General features: G+C 47.0%; 1 protein-coding gene across 1 annotated transcript in view; it reads right to left on the minus strand.

Moving 5' to 3' along the window:
* Positions 1-13,395, minus strand: part of LOC104076275 (villin-1-like) — a 35,877-nt gene that overhangs the window by 1,194 nt on the left and 21,288 nt on the right. The window contains exons 9-19 of the mRNA XM_009577092.1: positions 12,963-13,061; positions 10,376-10,529; positions 9,232-9,332; positions 8,416-8,553; positions 7,718-7,876; positions 6,666-6,845; positions 5,783-5,928; positions 4,925-5,069; positions 4,061-4,249; positions 1,723-1,791; positions 564-821 (exon numbers count right to left, since the gene is read on the minus strand). Of these exons, the coding sequence (XP_009575387.1) occupies positions 564-821; positions 1,723-1,791; positions 4,061-4,249; positions 4,925-5,069; positions 5,783-5,928; positions 6,666-6,845; positions 7,718-7,876; positions 8,416-8,553; positions 9,232-9,332; positions 10,376-10,529; positions 12,963-13,061 (1,638 nt within the window). The remainder of the gene's footprint in view (positions 1-563; positions 822-1,722; positions 1,792-4,060; positions 4,250-4,924; positions 5,070-5,782; positions 5,929-6,665; positions 6,846-7,717; positions 7,877-8,415; positions 8,554-9,231; positions 9,333-10,375; positions 10,530-12,962; positions 13,062-13,395) is intronic.

Consider the following 13,395-nt stretch of genomic DNA (forward strand, 5'->3'; position numbering starts at 1 on the left):
GAATCGGCTGCCTCTGTCCCCCCCCGCACTGGCTTGCTTGGACTCAGCTACAGACGTTGCCAAAATCCTTGGGCTGATCAGAAATCGGAGATGTGACGTCCCTCCCTGTCCCTGGATGGGCTTTGCTGAAATGCAAGCTTTCTGACAAAAAAAAGAAGAGATCCCTTCTGGAAGGATTTTCAAATTAAAACGAACAAAGCAAAATGCTGGCTTCATTCTCAGCTGTGTCACCTTGTCTCGCAGGAGCTATACTGTTGAATCTCTGTCCCTCCAAGGACAGAGGTTGGCAGAATTAAACAACTCTACCAGAAGAAAATTGTTTGAAAATTAACTATTTAAAATTCATGTTTTCTTAAAAAAAAAAAAAAAAAGATATTTCAACTAGGGTAAAACTACCACAATTTCCTCCACCTGAAGCTCCTGTTTTTTGATAAGACCTATGTGTCCAGCTAGCATCTTCTTGAGCCTGAAGCAGGACTTAATAACCTAAAGTACTAGCAGGCTTAGCCAATGACTAAGTTCCAGGTTAAGCTACAAAGGCATCAAACCAGTAATGCTGTCACCTCTTTTTTCGTGGGATCCACGCCTTCTGGAAGTTCATCCACCGTCTTGTTCATCAGCACCTCTCGGGAGTAAATTCCTTCACCGTTAGGCACCAGGGAAGTGCTGCTGTTGCTGTCGTAGTTGCTGCTGTTGCTGTAGCTGTTGCTGTCACTGTGGTTGAAGTGTGATTTATACTCTGGGGAAGCACTTGCCGTACTTGAACCATCCGAGTTGGTCGTGCTGAGGGTTCTCTTGTTCAGGCTGATGTTGTTAAGGTCCTGCCAAATGAAGGAAAACATGTCAAGACGAGAAGCTCTGGCAAAGCAACTTGGGGGTTATCTCAGAATCCTCTCTCTGTTGGGGGGGGACTGTTTCTGGCACAGACTATCTGTTGGTCTGTTGCTCCAAAGCGGCAAGGAGCAAGTCCAAACTAAAACATTAGTCCAGCACCTCCATCAATGTTACATCTCGATGCTAGGACTGCTAAAAGCCCAGCACTGATGAGAGCCCTTAGAAATAACTGAAGATACTTACAGCAGTCTCATTTTTCTCAAGATAACAGCAGGGGAAGGTGTGTGGGACGACAGAAGGTGAGATTATATATGTGCCATGTCTAAAACATCTAAATTACCTGTGTACCCCTCCCTGACTTGCCATCTCTCCCGGTTCAAAGCCCCTCACATTTCCTTCCAGCCTTCCTCCTGCCCCTGTCCAGGGCAGAACCGACCCCATGTGACAATCACGTTTGGGACTGTTGGGACTTTGTTTCCTCTGTGTTTTGTAGGATCTCCCGTTGGCCTGTGCCCTTCTTGACCAGGGGTCTCAGGGGTCTCAGGGGCCACAGCACTGCAAACTACCCATACAATGCTTAATTGCACACTCATTTAGCTGCACGCACTTTTATTTGCATGTGAAGTTTAGAAAGCAGCTGGCCACTCTCCTGCCCACAGATGCCTCTGCACAGGTCTGGAAAAGGCCCAGGAGATCTGGGTATATTTATGGGTTATTAATCATGTCTCCCTCTGCCTTCCACAGAGGAGGACAGCTCCGATCCTGACAGCCTGAGGTCCCCATGCCCGCTCCGATCAATATGTCCTCTCCTTCGTGCGAACAGGCTGGGGGATGCGGTGGTGTTTAAACCCAGGTGTTCCCCACCCACATGGTTGAGAAGCCACTCACCACTTTGATCTCGGCTATAGCCGACACGTCTCCTAAGCTGTTCTTCATCTCCTCATAGGACTTGCCATCCTAAAGGTAAAGAGAGTTGTGAGAAGCACGGGCTGCCTTTAATTAGCACATGCTCCTGTTCTCTAACGAAGTCAGGAGATCGTGTGAATTTTAAAGTCCAGTGGTGCCCATTGAGCTGGCAGCTGGTGCCTCCTGCAAACCCCAGCTCCTGGAATGGGGAGACTGTGCCAGAATCTGAGCTTTCACTTGAAAACAAAGGAACAAATGGACTTTAGCCTTTGCAGTTGCACAGTAACAGGTGAAAACAGGAAATCTGAAGACTTCAGAGAGCAGAAAGCAAATAAAAAGAAATCATATTTACTGCTGGATTTAATTCTTTCAAATTTTAAATGAATCTTTCAATGCATGAAAATTTGGGATAAAATAATAATCCTTTTTTTTACCTTCCCTGATTCATTTAGTTAAAGCAACAGATTTTTCAAAGCCTCAATCCCTGACTTCTTGTAATTTGGTGCCATGTATTACCAGCTACCTCTTATTTCCTGAAAAAAGAATATACTAGATATATTGGCAAAGCTGATGACTGTGTTTTCCTAAGCAGCCAGGAGATGTCAGTTCTTAACAGAATCATCCAACAAAGTTCCCCAACAAGAACAAACAACATAAACACAGGGACTGCACAACAAACAGATTTAGACCCAAAACTGAGCAATGAACACACACACCAGATGTTTCTGGGATGTCAACAGTTTGGCTTGCTTGTCTGTAGTTGCCTACGGGGGATATTTTTAGAGGCACATATTTTATGAGCTGTATCCTTCTTTTTCAGCAGTTCCTCAGAAAAAAACAAGTTTTGACCTTAGTTCTAAGCATCAACAGTGTTTTAAGGGTCAGTGCTCTGGGAGTTGCTGTCTTGCATGTCCAAATCTGGCTGTCAAGAAGACAATCTGGTTGCAAAGAAAGACGATGCAAACCCAGCTACAGGAAAAAAAACCAGTATCTCCGTACGAGATTTCCTCAGTGGGAAGTCCCCTGGGGACCTTCACCCCATCGCCCTGGCTGTCCCACCCGCAGGCTCCAGCGTGGGACTTCACTCACAGCCCTTTGGACAACCAGAAGATGGGATTGCTTGTGAACTGGCTGAACAATGACGCTCATAGAATAAAACAGGAGCGAGAAGGGACGATCTCACTGGGGAAGTGTCTGTTGAAACACCAGCTGACTGGGAAGGGTCTGGTAAAACACCAGCTGGGAGTGGAGCTTTTCCCAGTTGCCCATCATCTTTCTTTTTTTTTTAACTCTTAAGCTGTGCACACCAGTGCCATCGGGTGGCAGGAATTTAGGTGCACAGCCTGGGAGCATTGCTTCCACTTCGCTGTTTGCTATGAACGAATACTCTGGTCTATTAACCACCAAAGCCCCACCAGGATTGTCCTTTATTTCCGATACACTCTGTGCTGCAGCACCGAGCCCCCAGGCTGGCCGGACCGGCTGGTCCATGGTCTGCACGGGGTTAGTGCATTGCTCCTTCTTCCATCCGACCATGCTGTGCACAACCAGGGTTGGAGACCGGGTCCTGACAACATGTGGTGGGGCCTCGTGCACTGGCCACATGAGCAAATCTCTGCTCCACATTATAGTCCTGAGATGATTTGAAGCCAGCGTGTTTGAAAGAGGAGAGGAAGGACCTCTCTCTTTGCCAGGCAACTCCTGGGGCAGGTTTCCATTTCTGTAGAGCAGGGAGCTGGTATTTGTAAATCACCTTTTGAGAAGAAGGCTTTTTTGTAGGGACCAAGGGTGACCTGGCTCAGGAGCTCCTGTGCTCTGATGGGCAGTCTGCAAACCTAAACACGAGACCTGTCTGCTCACATCTTCCATTTCGCCAGAGTTTGCCGTTAAAGCTGGGTCATAATTTTTTCTCTCTGGCTGCATTTTGAAAAATGAACATTTTTTTTTTCAATTTTCTTTATGATGTGGGGTGCTTCTGTTTTGACTGTGAACTTGATTTTACTACTAGTAGCCCCAACCCATTTCTGGCTGAAATCACAAACTTGATTTGGAACCTAATCTTTTTTAAAATAAAAATGTGAATATTGTGACTTCAAGCACATTTACTTATCTTTGCAAAAGCCTCATTTTCACCAAACAGGTACTTTTTGCTGGCGAAGGAGTAGAAGCTGCTCAGGTAGCACCAGGAAGCCGTGAAGTTCAGGCCATGTTTTAGCGAGGTTTTCCTCTATGCACCATAGAGAATATGTTCACTGACAATAACATCCTTTAAGCACCGCTGAGCATGTGTGCACACCGCGGGGCTTTTCCAGCAACTTACGCTCCATTTGTAGGGGTCCCAAGCGTTGAACCATCCTGTGAAGTTGAGGGGTTCATAGCCCTGCTTCACCAGTATTATCGGAGTTGCCAAGTCTCTCCCTGCCGGATGGGTCTTGAGATACTCCTTAGCCGAGGCAATGGCCTCATTCCTCTCGTATGTGTTGGAGGCTTTGCCAACCCAGAGGAAAATCTGCAAGGAGAGAAGGTGTTGAAGATCAGTAAGTAGTTAGGACCTGTGCAGACACGGCTGTTTGTTCACCCCTGCCAAGTGAAGCAGAGGTAAGACAGGAATTGTTGTTTCCCAATAGTCCCCTGGGATTTTGATCCCAGATTTCCTCCCAGCCAAGAAGGATTTTGCTTTTGAGACAGGCCCAAAGCACAAGTATTTCAGAAAACAGCTCTCAAAAGCTTCAAGGTAGCTAAACTCAGTCCTTGGATGGCCGAAAAATCAAATGGCCTCAGAAAGCAAACCCCTCGGCGTCGGTTTCCGATAGTCTAAAGCAAGTCCTCACCATTGGTGCTGGGAAATGAGGGGGAGGGTTTCTGGGTGCCACCCCCTTGTATGAGCTGGCAAAGACTGGAGCAGGTCCACCTCATCTTGCCTTGGAGCAAGGCATGGACCAGGTGTCTCTGTTTGCTCCTTTCTGAAACAGGGCTAGCAATACGACCTCGCTCGTGTTTTGTACTTGGGTGAGAAGGACTGGACATACGCCTGTTTGTCTGACCAAGCATCGTGAAGGGTTTGGAGATGGGACAGAAAGCATATTGCACTCGGTTTCACATTGAATTATGGATTCAAGCAAATTAAGCCATAACCTGTTTGAAAATATGTCTGGGAGGAAGAGGAGGGGGAGTCAGTGCTGACCTCTTCCCATGTGTCTAGCAGCATGACATCATCTTCGTCCAAGTCTTCCTGGCAGAAGCCCACCACCTCTGTCATGATGAATCGACCCGTCTGGTTTGAGCACTCAAAGAGGCGAGGCTGGTAGTGTGTGATTTGCTCTTGAAACCTTCCTCATGCATGGCAGGGAAAGAAAAAGCAAGAGAGATGGAAACCTTTCCCTCGTGGTTTACCGCGGGGCCCTGCCGCTACTTGTCATGACCTTGAGGGAAGAGGTGGGAACATGGCAACGCTCATCTGAAGGCCTGAAAGCCAGACAATGTCAGGTCTCAGGGGATTCTTGGACCATTTTAGCAATTTTTAAAGGTAACTTTTTCTCCACCCAAAGGTGGCAAAAGCAGAACCCTTCTCTCTTTGTGGAGATGAGCCTGCTGTCAGGTGAAAGACACGTCAGATCACTTGATTGCAAAGGAACATGTCACCTGCCCAGAGGGCTGGAGAAATCCGGGTTGTTCAAAAGCAGGTTTAGTTTCATGAATCTTCTGGGGTTGCCCATAAATCTAACAATGGCTGGAAATGGAGCATGTGGTTCATGTAGCCCTTATGACAAGATATGGAATGGATTTACTGTGGGGAAAGGAGGGTGTAGCATACCCTTGCCTGCAGGGTTTGGATCTGGAGCTCCTACTTCACAGAAGGCCTAACCCAAAAGCTAGGAAAGAGACATCTCGGTGTGGTTTCTGACCAAGCTTTTGGCAATATTCTGACCTGGTGCTCCCTTTGGTGAAGACACGGTATCAAAGTGCTTCCCCACTTTCCAGCAAAGTTTTGATTCCTTGATTAATATCGCCAAGCCCAGAGGAACAAGCAGGTCACTATTACCTCTTTTCATTAGCATAGGGTGCTTTGCCTCCCAAGGCTTCCCAGAACTCTGCTGGCTCTTGTCCTTCCAAAATGGTGTGCTTGTCCCGTTTGGAAACGATGTCAGCTACCACTTTTGCCATCTCCCTCTCATCTCCGCTGCATCCCTGTGTTCAGAACATAAGATTGAGGTGGAGTTAGGGACAGACTGGCAAAACTTATCTGTGGGGAAAAGCTGGCTTGGTCCTACCCTCCTCTGGAGAGTTTTAGACCTGCTTGAATGCTTTTGAGGGTCTCGTCTGAGCTGGTCACTCAGAATCCATTTGTAGTACTTGAAGGGACATTCAGTGCAGCCAATGGCATCTAGAGCAAAACTCATATAATCATAGAATGGTTTGGGTTTGAAAGGACCTTTAAACATCCCCTAGTCCAACCCCCCTGCCATGGGCAGGAACATCTTTCACTAGATCAGGTTGCTCAAAATGCCATCCAACCTGAGCACCTGAACATTTGAAATGATGGGGCATCTGCAACTTCTCTGGGCAACCCTCCTGCTTCGGCTTGATCTACCATCTCATCCTGATACACATGACTAAAACTGGATAAAGGAATATGCTCTTATCCTGGAGAACCTGAGGTGCTTTATTCAGCTGAAAGCTGTATGAACATCTAAAATGAGGTGAGGTGAACCCCAAGATGGGTTACTTCTGTAGAGAGAGGGCTGTGTTACTGCTGATCCTCCACAGATGGAGCCTTCTCCTGGGTGCACCTTCCTCTAATGAAATTAATGGGCCATCTGCCCAAGGATACACCTCCACAGCTCAGTGGAGGTAGGATACTCGAGCCCCACATCGGCAGCTTTGGCTTCCTTCGGCTGCCTCCCCTGGACTCACTGCGGTCTCACCTTCCCGCACCACAGGTAGCAGACTTGGCTGGTCGTCAGCAGGAAGACATCATTGGAGTTGAGTGAGGAGGCCCGGGCCGGCACCTCCGTGGCCTTTGTGTTCATCTCATCTGTGCCCCTCACCTGGAAGAGGCGGATCGCCGGCTCGGGTGTGCTTTCCTGAGCCCGGCTTGTGCCACCCTGCAAGGAAACAGAGGGAAGGATGGTGTTGGGAAGTGAGGAGGACAGCAAATCCAGGGTGCGACTGGTTTGAGGAAGAAAGCTTTTGGGCTTACAGATCTCTGTGCTGCTGCAACGACGGACCATGGTCCTGCACAGAGCAGGTGAGGAAATCCAAATACCTTCTGCCTCCAGGTCAGAATAAAACCCACATATAAAACTTCCACATTTCTCCCCGATTACTCTGAGTCTTGACCAGCTCCCGTCAAGATGCTCAAGTTCAATATGAGGAGATCTTAGTGTCTGCAAAGCATTTGTCATGTAAACCGGGGAAGGCAGCTGGACTCTGATTTCCAGCTGCGCTCGGCTTAGCTGAACATCTGCCATAGAAGCTGTTTGGTAGGACCAACACTGAGAGCTGAGGGCAATCCTCCTCTTCCCCCACCACAGGTGTCGGCCGCCAAAGCAGCAAGTGAAGTGGGCTAGTAGTTAATATGATATAATTCAGGCAGAGACAATTCAAATCAGGTAACTGTAGGATATTTTGGAGGACCCTCTCTGGATTGTGCTATCTAATTTACAGCACAATTTTCTTACTGTAATTCTGCAAAATATTTTGGGATAGAGTTGGAAAGAACATCACACATTAATGCTGGAGCTCAGGGGTGGGCAGCTGAGTCTGGGTCAGTCCAGGACTCTGTTTATACATATGGTGTTCAGACTACTTGGGAAGTAGTAGAAATGTTCCACCACTTCCATCTGCCAGCCCATGCAGACCTGGCAGGCTCCTTTCCTGAATACCAGCCCATTTTTCTGGACTATTTCCATTGCAACTGCCAAGCCATCGTTGGTCCTTGCACCTTCCATTGCCCACGCACAAAAAGCCACCTTACCTCGTAAATGACCAGCTTGCCCTTGAAGATGGCCAGGAAGTGTGTGGGCTCCTTGCCCATTGTCACGCGCACCTGCACAGCCTCGTCCCCATGCTTCTTGTCCAGCTCGATGGCATTGAGGGCACAGGCAGTGATTTCATCCACAGAGGCATGGCGACCCTGGGGAAGAGAGAGATGCCACATGCAACGTGATGAGGTGAAGGGTGTAAAGCTCTGCACAATGTAACATCTTGCCAATCCCAAGCCCTGCATACAATATCATGAGATCAGAGTTAAAACTACAAGATGTTTGAATTTCATTTGCATTCTGGTTTTGGAGCCTCTAGCATCCCATTTTCAAAGCTTTTCTCTGCATTCCAGGGGAGGAAAATATACTTTAAAAAGAAAAGCAGAGATATTCATATACTCACATGACTCCAGGAGCTGAGGCTTTAAGGAACAATCTGAAAGACTACGAAGTTTGACCTCAGCACTGTAATCCTTCACTATTTCTGTCTGACTTTGCTGGCTCTCAGTCTGATGCCAGATTGGGCTCAGAGCGTCCATGCTGCCTACAAAGCACAACTTGGGATATTTGCAATGGAGCAAAGGGCATGTGAGTTCTTCTGGATGCTTGGGATTTTTGCATGTAATTTCTTCCTTCAGTTTCAGGCTTCCAGCAGACACAGAACAGTCCCTTCTGCTTTGGTTTGACCTACCTGCCACATGTAGAGGACATAGTGAGGCCTGCCTGATCTCAGGTAGGTGTACAGGACCAGGTAGCAATCACCCCCGTAGAACTGCCCATATGTCTTGGGATTCACTGGCTGCATTTGCAAGTCCTCAATCCTCCACACCTAGTGAAAGAAACATCTTGGTGAGCAGCAATGGAGTCAACGTGAAGACAGAGCACAGCCCCTTTGCTAGCAGACCACTGAAGTTCAGGTCTTCAGTTGAAAAGATAACCCTTCCTCTCTCTCCTGGATGCCAGCCTATATTCCCCCAGCTTGATTAAGTGCTTGCTGGCAAAGTCAGGTCTCTCCAGCGACTGTCACAATACGTGTGCCGTTAATGGACTTTCAGCAGTCGGTGGCCCTCAAGGAAGAGCAGCCTCCAGGTCCCTCTCAGCCCCACAGCCCCTCTCTCAACCAGCTCCATCTTCCATTGGAGACCACAAAAACGGGAGAGGGGCCTCTGCTCTGCGCAAGTTTGGTTGATATGGACATAACTGGGAGATACTGTGAGAAGGGGGCTGACTGCCTCAGCCTCATGACCCACACACATGGCAGGAGAGGAGTTATCTTGGTGACTGCTTTGCTCCACTGGTCATGGGTTGGAGGAGAAAAGCCCCTGAGCTAAACTGCTGCATTAGTTAGAGTTGGCAAGCACTTTGCTCTGGCTGCAGCCGTGCTTCCTTGGGGAGGGTAGGTGGGCACACCTTCACAGCTCCGTACAGCTGCTGTGTGTGAAAAGGCAGAGATGTTTGGAAACACGCTGATTATTGCATCTTCTGGCAGCAAAAGGAGCTCTCTCACCTCTATCTCCCCGGAGGCATCGTCTACCATTCTCTGCTCAGCAGCTAGCTCTGGTCTGGCGTGGAGCTGAGTGGTGTCAAACTTCACCTGCTCCACCTTGGCTGCATGCACCAGCAGAATAAAAACAAGAACCCAGTGAACGCACAATAACATACAAACCCTCTGCATCACCCTCATGCACACACACACACTCATTACACACGCAAGTAAAACCCGGTCAGCGGTTGCAAGAAGCCGTTCTTGCCACCAGTAAGCCAATGTTGATTTTGGAATATGCAAGAGCTCACACACTCCAGTGTTGATCTGTTACAGGCTGGCAACTGGCCGTATAGCGCGTTCCAGTGATGATTGGCTGGTAAAAATATTAGTTGTCTCCTGACTGAAAATTCTTAATTGTTTTCCAAACCTATACATACTTCCCTCCTTTTAAAATGAGGGTTTCAGAAATAAAATGGCTATGTTTCTCCAGCTCATGATAAAGAGAGAGAGTGTTTATGGACAGCACGGAGAGAGACGGAGGTGGAGAGAAAAGAGAGAACTTGCAAGGGGAAGAGATTTGTGGCTTTCAAGCTATTATTGATGGAGACATTCATCATCTCTGTCACCACCCCCTCATTCATCAACAAGTTCTGTCTCTTCAGTATTGTTTACTCTTTGGGGTTAATGCATTGTAATATTCACTTCAGCAGCTTGATAAATTGAGGCACCGTTTACACCCGGTGTAAATACAGAATAATTCCATTGACGTCAGGAGGGTCTTGGGTGGATGCCAGTGTAAATGAAAGCAGAATGTTGTTCAACACTTCCTTATCAGGTTCAGCATTAGCCCTTTATAAAGAAAACTAGGAAGTTCTGCAAGTGTGAAATTTTGCATACAATTTTTCAGACGAGAGTGATCTTCTGCCAACATTTACATTTGGAATAAGTGGCAGTTTTGTTCACATGAGAAGCCTCAGCAGTTCTGAACATTGTTCAGTTGCTGAATCCTTTGCATCTACTGAAGAAGGTGGAAAACACAAGGCGTGAGAAGAATGTGCACTGGATTTTCAAAATACTGAAGGCAGGAGACAGTTAATGCGAATGATGTTCCCTCAGCTGTTGCTTAGCACAGGTAGGAAAGCCAAATCCAGGACACACTGCTCACCAATTTTGCCAGTAGTGTAGACTTTGCCCAGTCCTTGCGTTTCGTCCTTTTCTGTCCACCTCTGGAAGAGCTGTTTAAACATGGCTGACTCTGCTCCATCATTGATCACTTCAACGTTGGTGGATGAAGGATAGCCTTTGGCTTGGATAAAACCCTAGTGGGATGGAAAAAGAACATTAGTGGGGTTGAAAAAGGATATTAGTGGGGACACACCGAGCTTTTTATAGACATGAGAAGAGGGATGTGGACCTGAACCAGCCCGAAGAGTGAACGTCCCCCACTGAACACAGTGGCATGACTGAACCGTAGCCCTAGAGGCTGGTCACCTGGATCACATCCTAAACTTAATCTCTACATGGCACCTTAGCCTTGAAGAAAATCTCATTCAATGGGTCTAATGAAAAGCCGCCTCCTCTATCTCAGACAGCTCCATAGGTGGCTTCTGGTGGTTTCTGGTGATGGATCTAGGAGCGGAGGGGAGGGAGTAGTGATGGGCTGTGACCATGATCCAAGAGTGTAGTTCAGTTCTTTGCTTCTCACCAAACTTTTTGTCCCTCTCTAAAATAGGAAGACTGTCCTCCCTGTAGCGTGATAGAGAGCATGCATGCCAAGGTAGCGAAGGCATGGAGGCAGCTAAGTACCCCAGAGCATGATGTGTGTTCTGAAGGGACTAAAATCTCACAAATCTCTGGGGTTTTTTTCTTTCTTTTTTTTCCCCTAAAACCAAATTATTTCTTTGCAATAGAGCTACTATTGAGTTAAAAGACTACTTCAACAGAGGTGCTTGATACAATATGAAAGGGAAGAAAATGATCTGTGTTCTGCCACAATGCCAAAGTCATTGTTCAGTTTTGGGAACTGCTCTTGTGTTTATCTCGGCAGGCTCCAGGATGACCTGGAGGTACAGTGCTGACAGCCGTGGTTCTGGGAAGGAGCCTGATTGTGTGCTTCTGAGCATTCATCTTCTGCTGTAAATACTGCAGCCACACACTACCCCCAGGGAAAAGCAGAGCAGATGGTCTTCCCATCCCTCCCACCTGCCACACTGAAAGAAAGAGATATCTTTTGTTCTACATGTGTAGCTCAGGGCCAGAATTTGCAGAGCTGATTGCCTACTAAAAACCATCTGAGTTAAGCTTTTGAAAGGAGCATAGAGGACTTTGAGATAAGTTTTAAGGCAAAGTTTTTCTAAGCTTTTCTTCTCTGAGAATCGGTGCAATCGGTATTGAAGCTGGGTGTCTCCAGGTAAGACCTTATTGAAGGTGGGGCCACTGAAGTTCAGTATCTCCTAGGAAGATCTCACTGAAAATGAGGCCGTTTATGGTCTTCACATAAGTGAATACATGAATTAAAAACTAAGTTCCCTCGTAGCCTCCACTTCAACATGCCAACTTGTAAAAAAACTACTAAATGCTTTACTCGCTCAGGTGCCCTTGAGGCTAATTTTTTCTGAAGGGAAAGTGTTGAGACATGCTCTGCCAGAAAATAACTGCATGGCAGCCCATCTGGAGGAGCGGCATAAGTGCCAGGGCACTGTGTTGGTGTGCTCTACCTTAACGTGAGCCCTGGTCTTGCCTCAGGTTGGCCAATCTGAATTAGAACAGAATCATAGAATCATAGAATCATTAAGATTGGAAAAGACCTCTAAGATCATTGAGTCCAACTGTCAACCCAACACCACCATGCCCACTAAACCACGTCCCTAAGCGCCTCATCTACACGTCTTTTAAATACCTCCAGGGATGGTGACTCAACCACTTCCCTGGGCAGCCTGTTCCAAGGCTTGACCACTCTTTCAATTAATAGCAGTTAATAACTGATCTCTCTGTACCCAGTGGAAGAGCCCTGTATCATCTTCAAATTCACACGCAGAACCTGGGCCCAGACCCATTGGTGTTGTGAAAAAGACTTCTTGCCTGTAATGGACTTGCGGTTGAGGCCTGTAGCACCTACATATAAGGTCTGGCTTTTCCAGAGAGCCCAAGTATTCGAATTCCCCACTGACTTGCCCAAGGTGTTACTCTTGTTTGGGAACACAAAAGATGCCTTTCAGGGCCAGAGCAGTGGTCCGTGCCTGGGACAGTGACGTTAAGAGATGCTCTTTAGTGAGCACACATGAGCTTGGTGGCTCAGTATGATCCCTTCGCTCTCCCCAGCATCCACAATATTGGGTCATGGATGTTAGAGAGGATATAAGAGCCCCTTTAATATCTGTTTCTGGACCTGTTGACCACTAATTTGTCTAACCCCATCTCAACCCTGCTGATACTCTCTGCCTCCACCATCTCTTGAATCAACAAATTCCAGAAGTTCACCATTTACCATCTAACAAAGTATTTTCTTTTATACTTGCTTTTCTTTAATTAATTTCTTCCTAGTTTTAGTGGCAGGTCTTAATTCTAGTGCAATTTGGTGACTAACAATTTTGTGTTTACGTCATCACGCCTCCCTTAGACATTTAATTTCTCTCTCTGTTGTTACACAGACCAGCTCCTCAAGACTTACACTTGATAGTAATTAACAGTCAGATCTAGATTAGCATTTAGTTAACCTCCCACGACATTGTTTGCACTATATTACAACTCACCACAGCTCGAGTGAAGGCTGCTTTTTTCTCTTCCAGGCTGGAGGCTTTTCCTCTCCAGACGTAAATCTTAAAACCACCCTGGTCTAAAATGTAGCAGTCCTGAGGTGAAACAGAAAAAACAGATGTAAAGAGCTCTGTGCAGGCAAAGGTCCTCATTTGTAGCCTACTCAGGTTGGATCCTTCTTGAAGATTTAGATTAGATGTAGATCTAGCTCATTTCCTTGCCTTGCAGAGCTCTAACGCTGGTGCAACCATTAGCAGAGGCAACAGAGGATGCATTTACTGTGGTTCATAAATGGACTACAACTACCCCCAACCCTACAGTGCAGGCGTTCACAGGTACACTGACTTTGCGAGCACACCTGACCCAAGCAGCTGCCCTTTAACTGTAATGAGTTAAAATATTAGGCATTGCTCAAAACTGGCCACTACC

This window comes from Fulmarus glacialis, unplaced genomic scaffold, assembly GCF_000690835.1.
Source record: "Fulmarus glacialis isolate BGI_N327 unplaced genomic scaffold, ASM69083v1 scaffold20164, whole genome shotgun sequence".
Taxonomy (NCBI): Eukaryota; Metazoa; Chordata; class Aves; order Procellariiformes; family Procellariidae; genus Fulmarus; species Fulmarus glacialis.